At 40.4% G+C, this 24,706-nt stretch overlaps 1 protein-coding gene across 2 annotated transcripts; it reads left to right on the top strand.

Annotated features, from left to right (window-relative positions):
* The first annotated feature begins 1,870 nt into the window (after positions 1-1,870).
* LOC146384113 (kinesin-like protein KIF2A) lies at positions 1,871-24,118 on the top strand. 2 transcript variants are annotated; one of them, XM_084935895.1, is made up of 21 exons: positions 1,871-2,053; positions 2,912-3,006; positions 4,532-4,651; positions 4,860-4,914; positions 5,639-5,758; positions 6,911-7,011; positions 8,355-8,450; positions 8,598-8,652; positions 9,037-9,199; positions 9,280-9,370; positions 9,456-9,519; positions 9,604-9,695; positions 10,986-11,128; positions 11,245-11,449; positions 14,279-14,389; positions 14,490-14,557; positions 15,173-15,262; positions 17,042-17,189; positions 17,785-17,886; positions 21,989-22,124; positions 23,397-24,118. In XM_084935895.1, the coding sequence occupies exons 1-21, from the start codon at positions 1,993-1,995 to the stop codon at positions 23,480-23,482; spliced, it is 2,202 nt and encodes a 733-aa protein (XP_084792021.1). In that variant the 5' UTR covers positions 1,871-1,992; the 3' UTR covers positions 23,483-24,118. The 2 variants fall into 2 exon arrangements, with proteins under 2 accessions (XP_084792021.1, XP_084792022.1); XM_084935896.1 differs by lacking the exon at positions 15,173-15,262.
* Positions 24,119-24,706: the final 588 nt, after the last annotated feature.

The following is a 24,706-nucleotide window of genomic DNA, read 5'->3' on the forward strand; positions in this document are numbered from 1 at the left end:
ACTACAGACCAGCTATGCAGAAGAGCATCTCTGGGAGCCACACCTGTCAGTTAAGAACAGGAAACTGAGGCATTCTTAGTACATACTAGAAAGGGAAATTTAGATGAGCAACTGTGACACAAGACTGAAAGTATGTATTTTCATTTGTTGTAAGTAAAATTGTTCTTGTAATTTTGCAGTAACTTGATTGAAAACACTAATGCAATGCTGGACAGTATTCAAGAAAGTGACAGACCTAGAGTTGTAAACAACAAAAGTACAAACTGCTTTGATGAGCTGTCAGACTCAAATGAGAAGTGCATCAACGCAGTAATAAATATCTTTAGTATTGAAGTATGTGTAGAAACAATGACAACACTGCTTTGACTTTTCTGCTGTGAGAACTGAGCCAAAGCGATTGAGAAAAACTGTACAGAAAGTGAGAGAAAGTACCACAAGCTTAATTAAAACACAAATTCAGTCATTTAAAAACATGATGGGGGGATTTAGATATAACTGATAACAGAACCCACAAGTAAGTCATTGGTGAATTTTTGCAAATACTAAGAAAAGATGTTTATGTGGGGTTTTTTGTTACCTCCTTTAGCAGAGGATAAATTAATTCATTTAATTAATTTAAATGTTGCATTTTATTGTTATACTTTTATATCCTATATAGATTTTAACTAACATGTGATGATCTGATGACATCTCTAATTGGAGTAGGTGTCACATAGAGATCATTTTGTGTGGAAAATAAGTCAAAAGATGCATGAAATCCCCCATTTTTCTGTGAGCACACACAGAACCTGATGCAGAAAGCCCTGATTAACAAAGAAAGTTGTTATCAATCATCATGTGGCCCATTATTCCCAGCTGGTGTTTTGTGATTTGTCATGCCAGCTTATGCAAGGGAAAAAAACAACAACAAAAATCATGGCTGTGTTCAGTTTGATTCCTAGTATACACCTTTGGGCTACTTATGAGTTTGTGTGTTTAGTTTTTGGATTTAGTTTGGATAACGTTTCTGAGAACTGTGACTCAGTCAAAATAAAGACTTGCCTTCTGTGTAATAAGTCTTCCTCCAGAGTCAGTTTTTAATATGTCATGGAAGTTAATGCATGCAACATATATAAATGTATACTTATCTACTAGCAAATAAACATGACTGAACAAAAACATTGTAACCACAATCACACTGCTATAATTCAGTGATAATTTATGTATATTGAACCAAAGCATTTCTATTCCCCTTGAATCAGAACCTTTCTAAATATATATATATATATATATATATATATATATATATATATATATATATACATATATAAATTTTTAATCATCAAAAAATAAAGGAAAATTTGGATGAATACATCTTAATTCGTTATATTAAAAAGAAATTATGTGATATATATACATTTACAGTCTCTCTCTTTTAGCTATGACAAAACATCACAAAAAACAATGAACAGAATTGCCACAATATTTTAAACAGATGCACATTTTGGTATAAGCTGTACTCCTTAATTCCTGTCCTATTTCACAGTCACAAAAAACTGGAGAGGACAGAATGTCGCCTGTCAGGCTCCTAAGGTTCTGAATCAGTCCAAAATCGAAAAGTTTATTAGCTTTTATTGAGCTTAGATTGTTGATTTTTTTTTTTAAGAAATAAAAAAATAAGATATATTAATCTAATTTTCTGCCCTATAATAATTATAATGTCCAAGTTACAGAAAATGGAAATAAAAGTAAAGTGTCTACATATTTCGTTAATTGTACTAACAACAACAGGATTACAACGTGAATTTTTGTTATAAATTTAACGACAGTAGTCCGTTTTTATTATTTATTTATTTACTAATTGGGTTGAAATTGTAGAGGAAAACATCAGTGGCGCATGCGCACCTGCTCTTCTCCGCCTGTCTTCTCTCCTGACAGACCGCAAATGACCTCAGTCTCCGCAATATCACACAACTTAGACTGGAGCGCTCAATAAACGGCATACCGGGAGCGATGGCCGGGATGTTCGGGAAGATATTCGTTGGCATTTATGTGGAGATAAAACGGAGCGACGGTACGTAGCATGCTCCGCTCACACATGCACATTCAGACACACCGCTCTCCATCCGGCCGGTCCGCATGAGAGCAGCTAACGTTACCGCTCAACGCAGCCGGATGTTTTTGCTAGCTAGCAGGCTGCTACACTGTCATTCACAGGAATGTCGCAATAAAAAGGTCGGCGAGCGAAGTGTCAGAGACTCAAAAATGACACAAATAGTCTTTGACACGGTGCTGCTGTGTCTGTCAGTGATGCAGACATACGGCAATGGGTCGACCTGACTGCAGGGCTGCGGGCGGGTCCGTCCACCTGCTGTCCGGTTGACACCTACCCTGCCGCCCTCCCTCTCCTTCCTCCCGTCCATTGCTTCATGGCCGAAACACCTCCGGTTAGAGGACGGGATGCAGGCACAAGTCTGCTCTGCATCATGCACCATGCAGCGGTGGCCTGTTAACCAGGGCTGATGGATGGCTGATGGGGGCCTTTCATCTCCAACTGTATTTCATCTCAGTAAAAAAATCGCACGACTTTCAAACTGCTCTGTGTATTTTAATATTTGTCTGATGGCTAAGAACCCGGTCAACAGTCACTACAGCGCTTGCAGTAGTGTGATTGACAGTCTCAACATCATCTTTCATCAGCCACACCCATTTAGCATATCAGCATCCTTATTTTAGGGTTTAAGTTTTCCCTGTAAACACTGAATGACTGATGGATCAGTTTATTTGTTGTAAGATAATGCACAAAATATCCTCAGGCCTAATTATTGAACATTAGCTTTATGGCTCATAAGTTGGTGTCCGTATGAGCATTGGCTCTACAGTCTGGTCCAGCACTGCGCAGGCCTAGCATCCTTCTGTATCCTCTCTGCAGGACGAATACACCAGGCGATGGTCACATCACTGCATGAAGACAATGAGAGTGTGACAGTGGAATGGATTGAGAACGGAGACACCAAAGGGAAAGAGGTACATCTACCTCTGCACTCGGTTTCATTCATTATGTCCTGAAATGTAGTGATTTGTAATTTGTAATTCTCTTCCTGAATTGTTGTCAGAGATCCTGAGAGGTTCCACCTAAACTCTTTTATTTAACTTTAATTAACTTTCAAATATGGCACCTGTCTGTAGTTTTATTTGTGTTGCTGATGAAGTGACTAAAAAGTGATTGTCTGCCAAAAAATGATAGCTGGTATTTAAACTGTTGTAAATGAGTTGCTGGCCTATAACCTGTGAAACATATCTTAAACATATCTCTTGTGAATGATATCAAAGCATTTTGAGCCAGAAACAATAACCCTGTCAGACGTCAGATGCTGCAATCAGTTTTGTCAAAGTGACTTTTATATACGCGTTATTTATCAAGGTAAAAACTCTTATTCATATTAAAAATGGCTTTTTAAGGAGGGATCTGGCCAAAAGAGAAGCAGAAATTGCAACAAACATGACATAGTACTGTAAAGATGTTTTAAGTAGCCAAAAAGGACTGGATTGATCGTAATAAAAAACAAGGAGCAGATACAATATTACAGAGTCATGAAGATACTTGCAAAATAGGTAATTTCTTTATTTTATACATAACAGCTTAGTGAATCCTGACCACACAATATTTATCAGTATATGTTAGAGATGAAAAACACAAAGAAACACTGGAAATCACTTTTTGGAACACCTGAAAGCAATGAAATAGACATGAGTATCTTATTACTTGCTTTATCCTGGACATGTTATAATGCTGTTGTAACATATGGGGTGTATTGCTGTACCCGATGCAGTGCACTACAAGTATCTCAAGTGTATAAGCATAAAATGCTTAAAAAAGATAGAAGTAGACACCGTCACATGACCCATAGTTTAATAAAGTCCTCATGTCAAAAGGTGAGCTTTTTTTTGGAATTGTAATGTTGATGTTTTGAAACCAGATGTGATAAGTAAGGTTTACCAAAACTAGGAAAGACTGGAAGATTTAGCAATACTACATTCACAAAAACAATGTAGGTTTGCTTTAAGACAAAACCTGCTTTATTGTTCATTTTAGAATCTAATTAGGACCATAATTTCATGTATGTGTGCAATAAGACCTGAAACTCATAGGCCATTTTCCCATAGGCTTCTATGCAATCAAACTTCTTTTTAAAAAGCTAAAGAATGTCCTCCTGCTGGCAACCAGAAAGATCGCAGATTTTAACGAGCTTTGTCATTGGCAGAATTATCTGAGCTTTTTTTTATGTTGGGTGTTCATTTGGGAGGCTAAGTTCACCTTTACATCATTACAGCCTTCTAAAAGAGTACAAATATTGAAAAAATGTTATTGATAAAAGATATTACGACAAATTAAGCAGTCACATACTGCAAAGATAAACGTTATTGATCATCTTTATTGATGTTCTCAGCAAATACAGCCCCTGTTGCACTTGATGAGGTGATCTTGAGCCCCTGCTTAAACAAAGATTGCAACGATAACAAAGGAATTTCTTTCTTTTTTCTGATTTAGATTGATCTGGAGAGCGTCTTTGCTCTGAATCCAGATGTAGCTCCTGATGAAGAGATACCACAGAGTCCCGAGGCTCCTGTTCCTCCCTCCAATGTTGCCAAAACCAGCAAAGTACCCAAGGTCTGCTTCTCAACACCAGACATCATTAATCAATCACTCCTATTTGCACATGACCTTTTAACAGAATATTACTATTATTCCTGATTTGAAGAGATTATGCTGTATTTTTTGCTATAAGCTATAAGTCAGTTTAGACATTTTCCTTGCATACTTTATGTACTGCCTTCTTGCATTCTACATTCAACTCTAATGATTATGGTCTTTATAGACCAGACGGACTACAGCAATACCCAAGGCTGAAAATACCCCACGGGAGAACAGAGGTACGTTTGATTTAAACCTGACCCACTAACAGCTCTGAGATATGAAGCTTATAATTTAATCATTTTCTACTTCGTTACAGTTGGTGCTGCCCGATCATGTAAAAAAAAAAAGAGTTTATGGGAAGCAGAGTGAGTGAGGGTTATTTTCTCGAAAATTACTGTAGAACAGTTTCACTACAACTTCTTTAACTCACCTTAAAGTCAGTTTTTAAGGTGAGTTAAAGTTTTCCCAATACAAGAATTAGTCCAAGTGATTAATAACTGTAAAAGTCAAAGATAGAAATTTGTATACAACAGGGTTTTGTAAGAATGTAATAATGACTCCCAGTGTGCATTTAGGAAGAAACATCCAATAAGTGTGCTGAAATTTCTTTCTTATGAATGTTTAACTGAATTGACAAGAAAGAAAAATCAGTGTTAAATATTTAAAATTGTAATATTTTGTTAGAATTAAAGAGTCATGTTTGGTTGTATTTACTCTTCTAATGATAAAATCCCCTGCTTCACGAGTCTGTCAGTTATGACAAAATGAATGGTTAAGTTTGTGCAGTCGGTTTGAAGCAGTCAGCATAGAAACACTGGCATGAACAAACTTCACAGAAAATCTAAGAGGGTCACTGTGAACACTTCTCCTGAGAATTTGGGTTTAACTTTGTGTAATTTGGGTGAACTGCCTTTTTAATGTTTTGAGATGAGCAGTTACAATGGATTGTGTGCTCCTCAGCTGCCTCAGTGGGAACAACCCGGGCACGTCCCAGTCAGCACAGCCAAGCTGCGGAGCCACCCCCACCAACCATCGTTCCCCAGCCTGCCGTAAACCAGTCCCTGATACAGCAGCAGAACGGTAACACAGTCACCCCGTCTGGAAACTTCATATGAGAGAGGATTCATGTCCACATGGCTCTGTTTGAAATTCTCTGGAGGGAGTTTCCAGCATCTCTGTTGTTGTTCTCTGTAGCAGTGATGTCATGCTCCCACACAGCTGTGTGTCTAAGGGTGTCAAAGGCTCTTTCACTCGCTGTGGCTTCATACTGCAGCACTTGTTTAAGTTTTTCCTCTGCTGTTGTTTGAATGACCATAAATATGTAAATAAGATCAGGCCTTCAAATAGCACTCAAAACATAACATCTGAAAAACGAAATACTGTAACTAAAAAGTCATATTCAGTGTAATTTTCTTTAAAAATCAGTTAAATCTAGCAAGTTTTTTGTAGACCTGCCCACCGGGCTATGTGCATACACTGAAAGCAAGAGCAGAACGGAGCCGACATCATGACACAGATGAACTCAGACACAGAATGACAAATGGAGCTTGGCAAGATATGGGCTGAGGGACTGAATCAATCAAATCACTGCCATGTGTTTTAGGAACACTCCAGGACTTTTAACACGTTTAAAATAATGCTGGTTGCCAATTAAAAAAACACCCAGGTTAGGGGGCATTCACAATTATCAACAAATTATTTTTTACAACTTATGAATTGGGTAAATGGATGTAGTCTTTATAATATAAAGTTTTAGATATTGTACATTTTACACTTGATTATTGAGAATGACTGATTTAAGGTGATGCATGCATGATGCATCTGTATAGTAGAAAAACTGACTTTTAATTCAAGATTTGAAAGTGGGACATATAATAAAAGTTGAACAAGATTGATTAAATTTATGAAACCATTTAGATTTTAGGTAAATGTACAAAGCGTAGTGTAACTACTCAGCTACACACAGTTCTTTTGATTTATTTCTTTTTTTTCCCTTTTGTTGTATGAAGTGTTTTGTCGATGTGGTGGCCAGATGACTGAGTAGGAGCATCAGCAAAACTGCAGCTCTTGTTTTGTGTGTGTAAAAGTAAATGTAAGGCATTATGAGTCAGCATCATCAAAAATAATTGTTAATGTATCAGAGGGAATAGTCCCTGTTACTTCAGCCTGTAATCATATGTATATATATTTTGATGCTGATATTTTAGGCCACTGTGCTCCTTGTTTTTTCAGCACGGAGGAAATCTAACTGTGTGAAGGAGGTGGAGAAACTGCAGGAGAAAAGAGAGAAGAGACGTCTTCAGCAACAAGAGCTCAGAGAGAAGAGGGCACAAGTGAGAACTCAAGCATACACTACAGTACTTTACATTATACACACATCAACAAACACATTACCACAGTGTGAAGTGGAGAACCATTTGTTTGAGAATTATCTCTAGATATGAAGCTGATTTATAGCATACCTGCCAACACATGTTCCCAGGGTTTTTAAGACATCTCCTGGAGGCCACCTGTTTTACTATTTGTACTGTAACACTTCCAAAATTTGCAAAAATGCAAAATGTCTACTGTCTTCACTTTTTCATCTAAATGACTTCAAAGTTCAGTATTTGAGCCAACCCCACCACTCTAACAAACAAACACAAGTCCCAGATTTTCAAACCTTAATGCTGAAAGTTCTGGTTTATAGTCATAACTATAAGACATGGATAATAATGCTGCCTCTCACACAACAGGAGTTTTACCCACTATACTGTTGTACTGTGTCTCTTTATAAAAAAAAAAAAGGTCAACAGAATTATGCACAAACAACTAGACTCTGTACTGTTAACCCAAGATTAAATATACTGTATATATTTTTGCTTGAATATTTTGACCTTAATTAATGTGGATGTGTGGACTGAGCTTTTTTCTGTGCTTATTTCTATTGTTTGTGTCTGCTGTAGTCTTTCACAGTGTGCTGGTAATGTTCCAGATTTGCAGTAGCAAATTATTGAAACTATAATGCATGCACTGTCATCCTCAGAGGTTCTCTTCCATTATGCTCACAGAACCATTAATCAGGTTTTTTAAATTTAACCTCATGTTAAATAAGCAAAACTGTGACAATATGAGTGAAATGAAAAAGAAAAAAAAAACATGGATAATTATACTCCAAAAAAACAAAGCAAAAGAAACATTACTCATCAAGTTATATTAACTGAAACTGTGAGAAGATTTAATAAGCACTGTTTTAATTAATCAGTCAGCTCATGTAGCATTTAATAAAAACGTTTAAATTCTGAAAACAACTGAAACAACACAAACTTTTAAAGGAATCAGATGCTTCAGTTTTTTTCTTTTGATTATTGCAGCTGTGTTCGGTTCACAGTGTTCTGAGCAGGTGGCCCTAGAGTTAAAACATATAGTTAGTTGGAACTAAAAATCAAAACGTGATCTACCAAACTTAGCATCATTTTAGAGAGCACTGTCTGGATACAAAAAGTATTCGCAGGCTGAAAGTAGCTTCTAATCGGCTGATTTAGACAAAAGACTTAAAAGTACGTGACGTGTCACTCAAAATGTTAGGATGTTGATTTTGAATTAATTAATTCACGAATAATTGAAATGCTTCCTGAATGTTTTTATTGTCTTTGTCATTATGTGATCAATACTTTTGTTTTCTGTGCCACTGCAGGAGGTGGACGTTAATTTACCAAACTATGAGATTATGTGTATGATCAGAGACTTCAGAGCCAGTCTGGACTACAGACCTTTAACCACAAACGATCTGGTGAGTCCAATTTAGATCTGCTGGTCAGAAGGAGTCAGTAGAGAGAGAGGTACCTGAGAATGTTGGAAGAAAGGAGGAACGAGGAGGTCATATGGCCAGTACAAAGGTGTGAACCGCACTATTTATTCATGTCTTCTCATGTTTCAGATTGAGGAGCACAGGATATGCGTGTGCGTTCGTGCACGTCCCCTCAACAAAAAAGGTAAGAGCATATTTATGTAGCAGCTGTATTCAGAGAAACTGTGAAGCCTGTGTTCAAGCTCAGACAGCTAATAAAAGTAGTTTAGAATTGGAGAGATGACCCCTGTGAGGAGGTGGAAAGCCTCCCTAAAAGTTTTTTATTGTTTACATCCACTATACCAATCAGATCTGCCTGATTTTGGACACTCATGGGTCATTTCTTCTGTTGTGGTGCCAATTATGTCCATTTTAAATATTATTTCTAAAAATCTCTGAATGTCGATTAATTAAAAACAAGTAACAGGGATGTCTATAGACTGCTGCTTGTCCTTGCCCTTGTACATCTTTGTAGCCTGTGTTTGGCCATAAATAGAAAATGTCTATAACAATGACTGTGTCTCTTCAGAGTTATCAACAAAGGATCTGGATGTGATCACCATTCCCAGTAAGGACGTTGTAATGGTCCATGAGCCCAAGCAGAAAGTTGACTTGACCCGCTACCTGGAGAACCAGACCTTCCGATTCGACTATGCCTTTGATGAGAACTCCACCAATGAAATGGTTTACAGGTACACTGTTTTTTCTTTTTTCTTCATGCTGTAGCACTTGAGTCAAATATTCTGCTGCCAATAAACACTCCACCCTGCAGGTTCACTGCTCAGCCGCTGGTTGAGACCATTTTTGAGAGGGGAATGGCGACGTGCTTTGCATACGGACAAACTGGAAGTGGAAAAACACATGTGAGTTTTTGACTTTGATTTGAGAAGTTTGGTTTTAGTGTCATAAAACCAAACTTCTCAAATTCTAACTCATGTCTCCTTTTAGACAATGGGAGGGGACTTCTCAGGAAAGAACCAGGACTGCTCCAAAGGGATCTATGCACTGTCTGGTTAGTTTCTGCTTTACTGATTATTATTATTATCATTATTATTGCTGGTCTCTCTCATTTAGGTGTGTCATTCTCTCCCTGCAGCCAGAGACGTTTTTCTCATGTTAAAGAAGCCAAATTATAAGAAGCTGGACCTGCAAGTTTTTGCCACATTTTTTGAAATTTACAGTGGGAAGGTAAGTGTGTTATCATCACTGATCATTTAAGCTGTATGTTAATATATAATAAAAAAAAAAGGTTAAATAATTGATGAATAGAGTCACGATGAAGGATGAGACATTTACCTCAATTTACTTCAAAAATACCACATATTTATATTTAACTGTTTATGCCAATGTGCTTGATTCTCTGTAGCAGACGGGTACCTCAGTCACTGGAAAACAAATTGTTATGTTTATAACTTCTGTTCCCTGAACATATATAATACATATATACATATATATATATATATATATATGTATATGTGTCGGCCGCACTTGCACATACACACCCCTGTCATCACAGTCAGTCTGATAGCTGCTCTTCACCAAGCCCAGCTGCACAACAGAGCAAGCTAGTGTTTTACCTCATTCCTCTTCTCCAGGCAATAGAAGTATTAAACATAACACTTTGTTCCCTTTCAGTCGGTTCATTCAGAACAACACAAATAGCATGGAACACTGGCATTCACCAGGTGGAACATACTCTCAGTTGTGGTCTTGTTTTGCCTCCTGAGGCACCTTTGGTGCTCCATGCCAGGGAGATAGGCTCCATAATCGAGTGGGAGAGCTTATAACTTAGACTGCACTTCTTGGGCAGCAACAGAGGAACTTCAGGATCTCCCTCCTCCTCACATGCAAACGTGAGCCCCTCTCCACACCCTGTGGAGGCTCATGAGTGGGCCTTTGCTCTAAGGCGACTAACATGGAACTTGACCTGAAGTAGGCACCGCTTTCTTGGCGGGGAGCAGATGAACTGTGAACCTGTAAGAGCTAGGTGCAAGCCTGGGATTCATATCACATTTGGGCATGATATCGCACGTTATATGTATTATTTGTCAGCAGTGAGGGATTGAAATTAAATGGTGCTACTTCAGGAGGAAGTATGCTGTAAATGTTAATATTATGACAAGAATGACTTCAAATGGTAGTCCAGAAAAGTTTTTTTAAGGACCGGCTCTGATTAAAATTAGCTGTAATGAGAATTGCTCTAGGAAAGGAGGTTCATGTGCCTTGACCAGATACCAGCAGCTCAGATCAGGGACCATGTTAAACACATCTCAGCATAAGTGGCTGTGAATGATTCTCATGGTAGAAGTGCTGCTAGGAAAATACTACATGGGATAAGAACCATCAGCACAAGTAATGGAAATTAAATCAGGAGAAATTTTCCAGAGTCCAGTCCTCTGTCTTTGTGAAGCTGAGAAAAGGTTAAACTGCTAACGCTACTGTTAGATGTATGTGAGTTGAGCATATTTGTGTTTGAAGGTGTTTGACCTGTTAAACCGTAAAGCCAAGTTACGGGTGCTGGAGGACGGGAAGCAGCAGGTGCAGGTGGTGGGCCTGCAGGAGAGGGAGGTGAAATGCACAGAAGACGTCCTCAAACTCATCGAAGTGGGAAACAGCTGCAGGTAAACGTGTTTTTTTTTTCACATATGGACATGTGAAAACACTAAACAGTAACAAGATTTGAGTTGGAGAACCGCTGAATGAACCCCCTGAACACCCCCCACCATGCCTCTTGCAGGACGTCTGGGCAGACATCGGCCAACGCTCACTCCTCCCGGAGTCACGCTGTTTTCCAGATCATCCTGCGTCGGCGGGGGAAGATGCATGGAAAGTTCTCTCTTATCGACCTGGCGGGGAATGAGAGAGGGGCAGACACGTCCAGCGCTGACCGGCAGACTCGCCTCGAGGGAGCAGAGATCAACAAGAGTCTGCTGGCACTCAAGGTCTTCGCTTTAGTACTACAGATATTCTGTTCTTTCGTGTTGTGCTTCTCATATAGTTGTGATTTCAGAAGTTTACATACACTCATTTTGGGTATTAATGTCATTTTCATTTTAAAGATTTCTTTGAACTGTTTATTTTCCAGGGTGAAATGATTGCACACCATACCTTTGCTAAAAAAAAGAATTATACTTTGTAGAACAACAGAAAAGTCCTAGTGAAGGTTTTCATTTTTTCAAGTCCTGTAGGTGGAGCACATGAATGTCCTGCAAATCTAATTAACATTGACATGAGCAGTTTTGATGGTAAAGGAAGGCAGGTATAACAGTGAAAAAGCAAGCAGCAGAGGTGGTAGTGAAGGTGGATGAGTTCAAATACTCGGGGTTAACCATGCAAAGTGACAGTACAGAATTCAATTCAATTCAATTTTATTTATATAGCGCCAAATCACAACAAAAGTCGCCTCAAGGCGCTTCATAGATACAGAGAAAAACCCAACAATCATATGACCCCCTATGAGCAAGCACTTTGGCGACAGTGGGAAGGAAAAACTCCCTTTTAACAGGAAGAAACCTCCGGCAGAACCAGGCTCAGGGAGGGGCGGCCATCTGCTGCGACCGGTTGGGGTGAGAGAAGGGAGACAGGATAAAGACATGCTGTGGAAGAGAGACAGAGGTTAATAACAGATATGATTCAATGCAGAGAGGTCTATTAATACATAGTGAGTGAGAAAGGTGACTGGAAAGGAAAAACTCAATGCATCAGCCTACGGCAGCCTACGTCTATTGCAGCATAACTAAGGGAGGATTCGGGGTCACCTGGTCCAGCCCTAACTATATGCTTTAGCAAAAAGGAAAGTTTTAAGCCTAATCTTAAAAGTAGAGATAGTGTCTGTCTCCCGAATCCAAACTGGAAGCTGGTTCCACAGAAGAGGGGCCTGAAAACTGAAGGCTCTCCCTCCCATTCTACTTTTAAATACTCTAGGAACAACAAGTAGGCCTGCAGAGCGAGAGCGAAGTGCTCTAATAGGGTGATATGGTACTACAAGGTCATTAAGATAAGATGGGGCCTGATTATTTAAGACCTTGTATGTGAGGAGCAGGATTTTGAATTCAATTCTGGATTTAACAGGAAGCCAATGAAGGGAAGCCAAAACAGGAGAAATATGCTCTCTCCTTCTAGTCCCTGTCAGTACTCTTGCTGCAGCATTTTGGATTAGCTGAAGGCTTTTTAGCGAGTTTTTTGGACATCCTGATAATAATGAATTACAGTAGTCCAGCCTGGAAGTAATAAATGCATGAACTAGTTTTTCAGCGTCACTCTGAGACAGGATATTTCTAATTTTAGAGATGTTGCGCAAATGGAAGAACGCAGTCTTACATATTTGTTTAATATGTGCGTTGAAGGACATGTCCTGGTCAAAAATGACTCCAAGGTTCCTCACAGCGTTACTGGAGGCCAAGGTAATGCCATCCAGAGTATGAATCTGGTTAGATACCATATTTCTAAGATTTTCAGGGCCGAGTACAATAAGCTCAGTTTTATCTGAATTAAGAAGCAGAAAGTTAGCGGCCATCCAGGTCTTTATGTCTTTAAGACATTCCTGCAGTTTAACTAATTGGTGTATGTTATCTGGCTTCATGGACAGATAGAGCTGGGTGTCATCTGCATAGCAGTGAAAATGTATGCTATGTCTTCTAATAGAACAAAGAGTTCAGAATGTCCCAGAGGAAAAGCTGTCGTCCAGCAGATGTTCAATCACAGCTCCAAGCGTGAGCCAGCAGCTGCTGCCTCTGGTAGAAGTGGATGCTCCAGGTCTCAGACTTGACTTGGGAGGGTCCTGGGTCTCCAGCTGTGCTCACCGGTCCCGTTGTTGTTGCCGGCATGTGACGTCACAGCCATGGCGGAGAGCACGGTTCACTTGGACCTCTGCCTCATCTTTCTCCTTTTGCGCTTCAGCCTGCGCATGCGCTTCTTTCGCCACTTAGCTCTCATGTCGACGAGGGGATGCTGCAAACAGAAAGAAAATGTTACGGATACTTTCGATTGATTTAATATTAAGACGATTAACTTGGATTCTTACACCGACTATTCCCACTCACCGATCGCTACGGAGACAGCCTGCACTCGCTTCACCTCACAAGAGAGGTGAAGCGAGTGCAGGCAAGGTGAAGTTGATGAAGTTGATGGAGACAACTGTCAGGGGTAATTTGTGACAGAAGAATAGCAGCAAGAGTGAAAGGTAAGGTGGTAGTGAGACTTGGTATGATGTATGGTTTGGACACAGTGGCACTGACAGGAGGCCAAGTTGGAGGTGGCAGAGTTGAAGATGCTAAGATCTTTGTAGGAGTAAGCAGATTGGACAGGATTTAATAAGGTGCTCTGGTTGAGCAGCTTTGAGGGGTGGGGTTTTTGGACATGTCAGAGGAGGGATAGTGGATATATGAAGCAATGGATGTGAAGACAGCAGGCAGGAGGAAAAAAGGGATCAAGAATATCTTTCAGGGGCATTTTGCTGCTGTATAATCAGAAGAACATCCGTCAAGGAAAATGCAACAAATAGGCTATAGATATAAAAAAAATAAAATAAAATAAAAAAAAACCTTTAAGACAGCAAAGAAGATTCTTGGAAGATTCTACAGGAAAGGAGGAGATGGAGGCAGGCAATCTCGAGAAAACCCAGATATATTCAATTGACTTGAAACAGCAAATCATGTGAGAAAAGAAAAATAGTAAATATTTCCTAGTTCTCCTTAAAAATTATTTTTAAAAATGACTATAATTAGTTAGCCAGATTTTTTTGCATAATTGGGCATGGTGTATGTTTGCAGGAGTGTATTCGAGCCCTGGGCAGAAACAAACCACACACTCCATTTAGAGCCAGCAAGTTAACCCAAGTGCTGCGGGACTCGTTCATAGGAGAAAACTCCAGAACATGCATGGTAAGAAAACAACATGTACCCACTATAGACAGACACACAATAGAAAGTGATTACAGATTTGGTTGCAGTTTTGGTAAATCCCTCTCTCATCTTTTTACAGATTGCAACCATCTCTCCTGGGATGGCATCTTGTGAAAACACACTGAACACATTGAGATATGCCAACAGGTAGGAAAGATTCTACTGAAAGGCAAAAAAAGGTTTTCAGATATAACATTAAGATGAATGCACATTGAGTTATAATTTCAAATTTATACACCTTCACTTTCCACTAACTAACCTGACTTTCAGTCTTTGTCAAAAGCATCAACATAAAGTTCTAAAGTGGACCTGTTATACTGATTTCAAGTTCCATAGTTTTATCTATTATACAAGATTCAACTGTCAAAAAATTCAATTCAACTTCAACTTCTCTCACTTTAAGCCAGCTTTCTTCTGATTGGCTGCCTATCACAAACAGAAGTTGTTTATTAAATTTGTTTATTAAGCACATTCACCATTGTAACAGTATAGAGAATTATTTAAAATTTTGTGTTTGAGGAGTTTGCATGAAACATAAAGCCAGATTACACGCATCTTGTCATCTCATTTTTCTTGAAAATGTTGACTTATTGTGAGGAATATTCTTAGTTATCTGTGTGCTCCGTTTGTCTTTCTCCTCTGTTGAATGAATTTATAAAAATGTAAAATAGAAAAGACTACATAACATAACATGACCCTCTCCTGCCTCCACATGTTGATGTGTGTTTCTCTCCCCTGTCATGCTTTTTATTTTTTTCCCAGAGTAAAGGAATTTGGGATAAGTCCCTCAGACATTCCCTTCTCCCAGAGTGGGGGTGGAGGAGGTCGCTCTGAGCTCTCCCCTACCTATGAGTATGATCATTTTGCTATGTCTCTTAACAGTGTCCTGCACAATTAGTTACCCCCGTATTGGCATTTCACATGAACCCAGGCAGCCGCTTTGTGTCTGTTTCCAAAAGGATCATTGAGGGTCCTAACATCATAACATCATCAGTCACCATAATCATGATGTAATCATTATTGTAGGGTCTTTACCTTACAAGATAAAGTGCCTTGAGACAACTGTTGTTGTGATTTGGCATTATATAAATAAAACTGAATTAAATTCAGTTTAGCTGGCATGTGAACCAAGGTTAAAATGAGTTCATTCACTGTCTGCCTCACTTTACTTATTATTTACAATGTTTTTTTTATTGCTTTAACCTCCTAAGACCCAAACTCTTCCACAGAATGCATTTTTAGTTTCTCTTTGATATTTGGGCTGATTGGGGCCCTATGAATGTAAAAACAAAGAATTACCAGATTTTTTTATTATTTTTTTTTTACCTTATTTTTGTTTTTAAGAAAAATAAGAACCACATATGGGGATATTCGTTTAAAATTTTGATAGAACAGTAGCTGTATAATGTCCTCGTAAGTGGATATCAGGCCCTTGTAGAGCAAAATTGAGTATTTTGGTCTAAATAACCCAAAATGTGATGTCCACATATGTGGACGCCAGGTCCTAGAAGGTTAAGTCATTCACTTTTGTTGTTAGTCTTATTTTATTTTTGTCAACAAATCCTTTTGAAGAAAAAAAACAATAACAATTGTACTTTTCTATGAAGTATTACATTATATATTGTGTTTTAAACCCACATACATGTCTTCGTAGTGCAAATAATTATTCACTAAAGCAGCAGTATCAAATATAGGGCGTGGGGGCAGACATTGGCCCAGCACAACCTTCCCTAATGGCCATTTATACTGCACCAATGTAATGACGCAACTGATAAACTGTTAAATGACAGAAAAGATCCTGTTCTTTCACTATCTATAGAAATTTCAATTTTTTATAATGGGTTCACAGTAAAAAAAAAAAAGGGGGGGCATTTTCTGTCAATTAACAACACATATAACCTTCCTGTTAAAGGAGCGATCCTCAACAAAGCTGCTCATAGGGCATTGGGGTTCTCTCAGTGTTGCTGTGGGCTTTTACCTTAAAATATAAAGCATCTTCAGGAAACCGTTAATAAAACTGATCTAAAATGAAGAGTACGTTAACAATTCATTTATAAAATTATGTGCTACAATAATTTATGGCTGGCAAAAAAAAATAAAAAAATTACACCGCATCCTGATCTTTCCATTCAGCATACCATTTGACAACTGCCTCCTCTGGGTTCTGATCTTTCTGTAAGATTTGTTGGCAAAAAGTAAAAAAGAAATCACTACATCGCCTTACCAGTATCATCCAATCTATTCAATATATTTTAGTTTTGTGTCACCTATCATGATGCATGTGCCCCACTTTGTTCCATCTCTAAATCCCAAATTCAGCAGAAGTGTAAACTTTTTGGTTTTCTTTGTTCTTTAGGCTTTCTTTCATCAGTCATTTGTTGACTTGACTTGTTTTCCAGACGTGAGTTCCCAAAGCCTGCATGAAGTTCTTCGTCATCATCTTCATCTTCATGTTTCTTTCTCATAACTCACAGTATTCATCACTGCTTTCTTGGCATGTTGAACCACTTGTCACCGACGCGACACGTTTGTATATTTCTCATATACAGCTACACACCGTTGTAGCTCACCTCTGCAGTTGTTTGCAGTTGTCATACTGTTGGTTTACCTATAGTGCTGATGTGTTGTCAGGGTGAAGGAGCTCACAGTGGACCCTGCGGCAGCCATGATGGAGAGCCATCAGGGAGGACACATCACGCAGCTGGAGGTGCTGGAGGCTCAGTGGGGAGTGGGGAGCTCTCCACAGAGAGATGATCTGAAGCTGCTCTGTGAACAGAATGTAAGAACATCTGCTGCCCACACACGCTACCGTGACAGAGAACATCTGAACCCACAGCAGCTCCGTGTGAAAAATATAGATGCTAGGTTTCCACAAACTGACTTCAGTCGGCTGGGAACTGCTGAGCCAGATGATAACTTGCATTATTCCACAAATGTGGCCCATAGACAACAATAATATTCAAAATACCTCCTACCTTCTCATATCTTTACTCTAGCTCCCTGCCACATTCACAGTTCAATTCAGCACCAAGTCTGCTTGCAGGTTCTTGCACAGTTACTTTCCATATAAAACTACAGTTTCAACAAAATAAACAATAGATCTTGCCTTCCTCTGCAGTCACTTTATTTTTTAACTTTTATGTCATAACCCTCATTCACATTGTGGCTGATGGTGCCTCATCTGGAAAAAGGTCATGGCTGAATATTGAATAACATTAGGATTTAATAAAAGAAGTAAATGAAGTACCTGTGGGTTTTGGTACATTATTTTTATTTCTTGGAATTTATCTAGCATAATTGTTTTTAGTTTAAATTTGCATATATTTCCTGCAGTTTTAAATTCATAATCACAGCACTGGCTTTGTTTATTGTAGGAGGAAGAGGTTTCCCCGCAGCTCTTCACTTTCCATGAAGCTGTCTCTCAGCTGGTAGAAATGGAGGAGCAGGTGCTAGAGGATCACAGGGCTGTTTTTCAGGTACAGTAGGCCAGAATATTTCTGTTTTTCCATTTACAGCTAAAAATAATAGGAAATTAATAACCAATTGTAGCTAATTGCTATGCCTAGCCCCACATACCTGATTGATCATTTGTTTTGAGGCATGTTAGTATAGATACAGATTGTTTCTGAACAATGCTAAATCGTGTATTATAATGGGTAAAGCTTTAGTTTTAAAAATGTGATATCCTAAGCAACAGTTCACAGCTAGCACTGGAATTCATCTACCCTATTTTCTCAAGAGGCTTTACCTTTGCCAGACCTCCGTCCACCCAAACTATCGAGCGTATTGGGCGACAAGGTCTCTCCATCGATTACGATTTCCAGCAAGCTCTTCACCTTCATCCCAAGCAATGCAAAGGGCTTTGAGGTCATAATGGAAGGTCCGGTGCCAGGTCAGCCATGGCCATCCCCTGCCACAACCTCCAGGTGGAACCCATCTGAATGTTTTGTTTGGCTGTCATCCATGCGAATGATGTGCCTGGCAAGTTTTTGACGGCAGCATGCGATAATCACGCTGAGGTGAGGACGGTTGCTTCATCGTAGCACCTACTCATTGGTGACATGATCAAAGTATCGGATCTTCATTATCCTTCAAAGGCAGCACTGGTGGAAGACGTCCACCTTCCTGGTAATACTGGCCGACGCTTTACACCTTTCAGATGCATAGATTTCCATTGGGATGATGGTTGAGGCGTACTAATGAACCTTGATGTTGATTGAGATGGAGGCAGATGACCAGATATTTCACATTTGTTGGAATACCGCCGAGGCTTTGCCAGTGCGGCTCTTGAAATGAGTCTCTCAATCTCCGTCCCAGCCAATGACGCTGCCAAGGTATGCAAACCTCTCAACCACCTCGAGTTCTTGCCCACCGATCTTGATCTTAGGCATACCGGCCTGGTTGCTAATGTGCATGATTTTTGATTTTTCTGCACGGATGCAAAGTCCAACTTTTTCCAGCCAGGTTCGACGTTGGATGCTGGAGGTGGTGTCCATCTTCCACCAGTCATCTGCAAAATCAAGGTTGGTAAGTCAACTGATCCCGTCCAAGGTGATGCCTGCATCTGGCCTGACCAGGGCTTTCTTCATGAAGTTGAGGGCCATTAGGAACAGGAAGGGCGAGAGGATGCGTCCTTGCCTGACACCAGTCTCAATGGTGAAGAGATCGGTGTGGCCCGTGTTCATCTTGATGGAGCAGTTGGGGTGGCAGTAGAGTGACTTGAAGATTGAGATGTATTTTCGCGGGACACCGTACAGGTGGAGGATGCTCCAAAGCAAATCTCTGTGAATGCTATCAAAGGCTTTTTTGAAGTCGATGAAGTTTATTGAGAGTGATCGCTCTCAATTAACACACATCATTGAACGCTAACTGTTCGATGATGTTCCTGAGGGTGAATATTTGGTCAGTGCATGATCATCCACGTCGAAAGCCCGCCTGTTCTTCGCAGAGGCGTTGGTCGGCAGCGCCTTTAAGTTGGTAGAGTAGCATGGTGAAGAAGGCCTTTCCTTTGACCGAGAGTAGGGTGATTCCACACCAGTTTGTGTACTCCATCATGTTGCCCTCCTTTGGTAGTTTGAGGATGACGCCTTTCTGACAGTTTTCGGGGACGGCCTCCATTCACCAACATTCATTGAACAGTTTTGTGAGCACATTTGTAACAATCGGCCCTCCATATTTCAGCAATTCTGATTGGATTTCATCCATGCCGGCTGGTTTGTTTGATTTTTGAGCTTTCATCGCCAAACAGACTTCATGTTGAGATATGGTGCCTTCTTCTACTTGAAGAGCTCCCAGTGCTTCTTGTTGCTCAAAATTGTATGTGCTGGTCAGTGTTTCCCAGAAGTGTTTGACTCAACAAGCATCCTGCTTTTCTTTGGTCACCAGAAGTTTGTCATTCTTTATTCTGTTATCTGTTCAACAAAATACATAGATGTATGAAGTCCTTCCATGAAGTCCTTTGTTGATAGCTTTAACCTGTTTAAAGCTACATCGACATTCCCAGCGAGTTGAGGAAGAAAAGACGGGGGTGTCGTGCTGGGAAGGAGCGCCATCGCCCGAGAAGGAGACGTTATCGACCATCTCTTCCTTCTGTAATTATTGGAAACGTAAGATCTTTGCCCACGTCGCTATCCTGGTCACAGAGGGAGTACCGGCAATGTAGCATCATGATGCTAACGGAGTCGTGGCTAACACCGCTAACTCCGGACACAAGCGTGACACTACCGGGATTCCAGCTGCTGCGAGCGGACAGGACGAGAGACAGCGGTAAGAGGAAAGGAGGGGGACTGGCAGTGTTTGTGAATGACAGATGGTGTAACCCTGGGCACATCACTGTGAAAGAACAACTCTGCAGCAGAGACATTGAGCTGTTAGCTGTTAGCATGCGTCCGTATTACCTGCCCCGGGAATTCTCGCATGTTATCGCGATAACAGCTTATGCGAGTGCCAAAGACTTCACGCCCCAAGGACCTCAACAGCTACAGGCCGGTGGCTCTGACATCCCACCTGATGAAGACCCTGGAGCGGCTGGTCCTGGCTCAGCTTCGGCAACTGGTGAGCTCATCACTGGACCCACTTCAGTTTGCCTACCAGCCTGGCATTGGAGCGGATGATGCCGTCATTCACCTCCTACATCGCTCCCTCGCTCACCTGGAGACCGCTGGAAGCACTGTGAGAATCATGTTCTTTGATTTCTCCAGTGCCTTCAACACTATTCTTCCCTCGGTCCTGAAGGACAAGCTGGAGAACTCTGGAGTGGACCATCACCTCACTACCTGGATACTGGACTACCTCGCCGACCGACCACAGTATATGAGAACTCAGGGCTGTGTGTCGGACAGGGTCGTCTGCAGTACAGGGACCCCACAGGGAACGGTTCTGACTCCGTTCCTCTTCACCATCTACACTGCAGACTTCTCCCACAATTCCACCCAGTGCTTCCTGCAGAAGTTCTATGATGACTCTGCAGTAGTCGGCCTCATCACTGATGGGGACGACAAGGTGTACAGAGGACTGACCCAAGACTTTGTGGACTGGTGTCAGCTGAACTACCTCCACATCAACACCAGTAAAACCAAGGAGCTGGTGGTCGACTTCCGCAGGCACAAACATCCTCCACTGCAACCACTGAACATCCAAGGTATGGACATTGAGGCTGTGGACTGCTACAGGTACCTTGGTGTTCATCTGAACAACAAACTGGACTGGACTCATAATTCAGAAGCCCTCTACAGGAAAGGGCAGAGCAGACTGTACCTGCTGCAGAGACTCAGGTCATTTGGAGTGGAGGGCCCACTCCTGAAGACCTTCTATGACTCTGTGGTGGCCTCAGCTATCTTTTACAGTGTGGTCTGCTGGGGTGGCAACAGCTCTGCCGGGGACAGGAAGAGACTGAACAGGCTGATCAGAAGGGCCAGCTCTGTTCTAGGATGCCCTCTGGACCCAGTGGAGGTGGGAAGTGATAGGGGAATGGTGGCTAAGCTGTCATCCCTGTTGGACAACATCTCCCACCCCATGCAGGAAACTCTGACAGCACTGAGCAGCTCCTTCAGTGGCAGACTGCGGCACCCACGGTGTGGGACGGAGAGATTTCGCAGGTCTTTCCTCCCCACTGCTGTCAGTGGACTCCAACTGATCAAACACACACATCCACACATGTGCAATAACACTAAGTGCAATACTCTTTATCTGACAAAGTTGTATTAAGTATTTGTATTCTATTTTTATCCTATTGTATATTTTATTCTATTTATTCTACTGTATATAGTATTTTATTTTATTCTATTCTGTACAGTTGTGTACAGTATTTTATTTTTATTGTATTCTAATTTTTGCCATATAACTTTTGCACTGTCCACTTCCTGCTGTGACAAAACAAATTTCCCACATGTGGGACTAATAAAGGTTATCTTATCTTATCTTTAGTGCAGTAATTTACAGTAAATACCATAGAATTTGCCATATTTTTATAAAGAGGAACCACGTGCCATAACACAACTTTGACCCACTTTTGCATTCATAGGCAATATGAATTTAAAACCACATAGCCCAACTCAGCTGCATCTTTTTCCCTTACAGGAGTCGATCCGGTGCTTGGAGGATGAGAAGGTGCTTCTGGAAATGACAGAGGAGGTGGACTATGATGTTGAATCATATGCAACTCAGTTAGAACAAATCCTGGACCAGAAGATAGACATTCTTACTGAGCTAAGAGGTAAACATCGTGCAGTTTCCAAATTTTCAGCCTCTTTGCATTAAGAAAGTATCAATTCTACAAGTTAGTCTGATAAATGAATAACTGTAGATGGCAACAGACACACCGTTAACAAACAACTACCAGCTGCCACAGTAATAAAAGCAATGTACCGATATTATGTTATATATTAAGCTACATTTAAAACATTTCCTCTGCCAGCAGTTCTTTCCCACAAGGAAATGAATCTGTTACTCTCCACCAGACTCAGAAACAGCAATTTTATCTCACAAAACACAGGATTTTTCATCTACTGCAGCCTTGATGTGTATATTGGCTGGTTTGTATTATTGTGCTGTGTTTCAGTGCGTAAGCTTCAATCCAAACTAACGCATTACAGTGCAAGAGTGCTAAGCAGTTTCTATGATAGTGTGCCATTTCCATCAACAAACTTGCAAGTAAAATTAAAATATATCTTCACATTTTCAGTTGTACAACTCAAAATGTGTTTTGTGCAAACAACTCAAATAAGTTTTACACTTATTCATATGGTAAATGGCCTGTATTTGTATAGCGCTTTTACTAGTCCCTAAGGACCCCAAAGCGCTTTAGACAACCAGTCATCCACCCATTCACACACTGGTGATGGCAAGCTACATTGTAGCCACAGCTGCCCTGGGGCGCACTGACAGAGGCGAGGCTGCCGGACACTGGCGCCACCGGGCCCTCTGACCACCACCAGTAGGCAACGGGTGAAGTGTCTCATCCAAGGACACAACGACACAAGCCGGGGCTCGAACCGGCAACCTTCCGATTACAAGGCGAACTCCCAACTCTTGAGCCACAATCGCCCCATATAGGGGCGATATTCATATAGGATTTTTAAGAACTATACCCATATTTGGTGATTTAAAAATCTGATACTTCAATCAAGGTCAGTATTGATGAGCAAATAGCTAATTATATGAAAGAAAGAAGTTAAGCTACGAATTATATGAAAATACAAGAGACCCAACAAAGACAACACAATTGTCCAGCAGAAGGATTATCCATGATGATAGGAGAGAGATAAATCTTTATTTCCTATTCTTCACCAGTTTCTGCTCTTATCCTATCATTTCACCTTCACTTTTTATAAAATTCACATTTTGCTACAGAATATTTCACAATATTTAAAAAAAGCTTCCACTGGTGTATCAAATTTTGTATGAGTGACGTGATTTCATGTTATCCTGAAAGACAAAGATCATCATTTAAATAGTGCCTTCTGTGTGATATTCTCTCCTCTTCCAGATAAAGTCAAGTCTTTCCGTTGTGCTCTCCAGGAAGAGGAACAAGCTAGCAAACAAATCACCCCCAAGAGGCCTCGGGCGCTATAGACGCATAACATGTGCTATTTCACTGATTGGTCCTCAGAGAGGTGAAGGCCGTAAGGAGGTCAGTGCTGATGAAGCAGCTGATTTAACTCAGCTGTGATTTTATGGTGTGAGTTCCTGTAAGTGTGTTTGGTTTTCCCTGACCTCTCTGCTGTACAGACTGCTTCCTGTCATCCATCCATCCATTTGCAAAGCCAAAGAGCGTACCGCCCACGCTCTGCCATGTTCCTGTAAAGCGTATCTATAAAGTTTTTCTCTGTGTGCTTAATCCCAAGTACTTGATTTTAAAACAAAAAAAAGTTCAGACATTGTTTTAAATTATTTTTTATCAGATCAGTCATGCTCACCAGGGCAATTTTATAAACAACTTTTGCCATTTTGTGCAATATTTGGAGGAATTTTTCTTCCTGTTCTTCCTGTTTCAGCTCGGATGAACAGGGCATGTCAAGTTTGTGTGTAACATGAGCCACGTGTTTGTGTTGATACTGTATGTAATTAAGGTTTGATTGAGACAAGCCTAAAATTAACCTTATGTGACATTAACTGCGCTAAAGGGTGCACTATGATCAAGGTGTTTCAGGATACATTTACAGAAACAGTTCTTTTTTCATTTGCCATAATAAAAGATTACTTCTTGTTGCTGTATGTGTATTTATTTAGCCCTCAGGGCACCTTCTGTGGAGCATCTAGCTAATTTTCTCTGGGCCACTAGTTCATAGTTACTAATTATTACTAAAATATGTTTAACTACTCACGCTGTTCAAAGGCATGAAAATCTTTTCATAGCCTTCAGTTTAACATGAAAGACAATACAATACAATACAACTTTATTTGTATAGCACATTTAAAACCAGAGGTAGCCAAAGTGCTTCACATAATCCAATAAAACAGTAGTAAAATACAAATGCAGATAAGCTAGCAGATGGCTGGCATTGATTAACCAAGCATACAAGCACGCAGATAAGCAAGCAAGACTTAACGATAAAAACAATATAGGCAAAAGAGAGGAAAGGGGAAGGCAAGAAAGAACACTTAAAAGGCCTGCTCTAGGAGGCCGGGAAGGCTAAGCTAAAAAGGTGGGTTTTCAATCGAGACTTGAAGGTCTGGATTGAGTCAGATGTGCGAATAGTATGAGGGAGGTTATTCCAGAGGTTAGGTGCAACTGAAGCAAAGGCACGGTCACCTCTGGTTTTCAGCCCTGACCTAGGTTGCACCAAGAGCAATTGG

Source organism: Perissodus microlepis, chromosome 7 (genome assembly GCF_051167445.1).
Source record: "Perissodus microlepis isolate ML-2025 ecotype Zambia chromosome 7, ASM5116744v1, whole genome shotgun sequence".
Lineage (NCBI taxonomy): Eukaryota > Metazoa > Chordata > Actinopteri > Cichliformes > Cichlidae > Perissodus > Perissodus microlepis.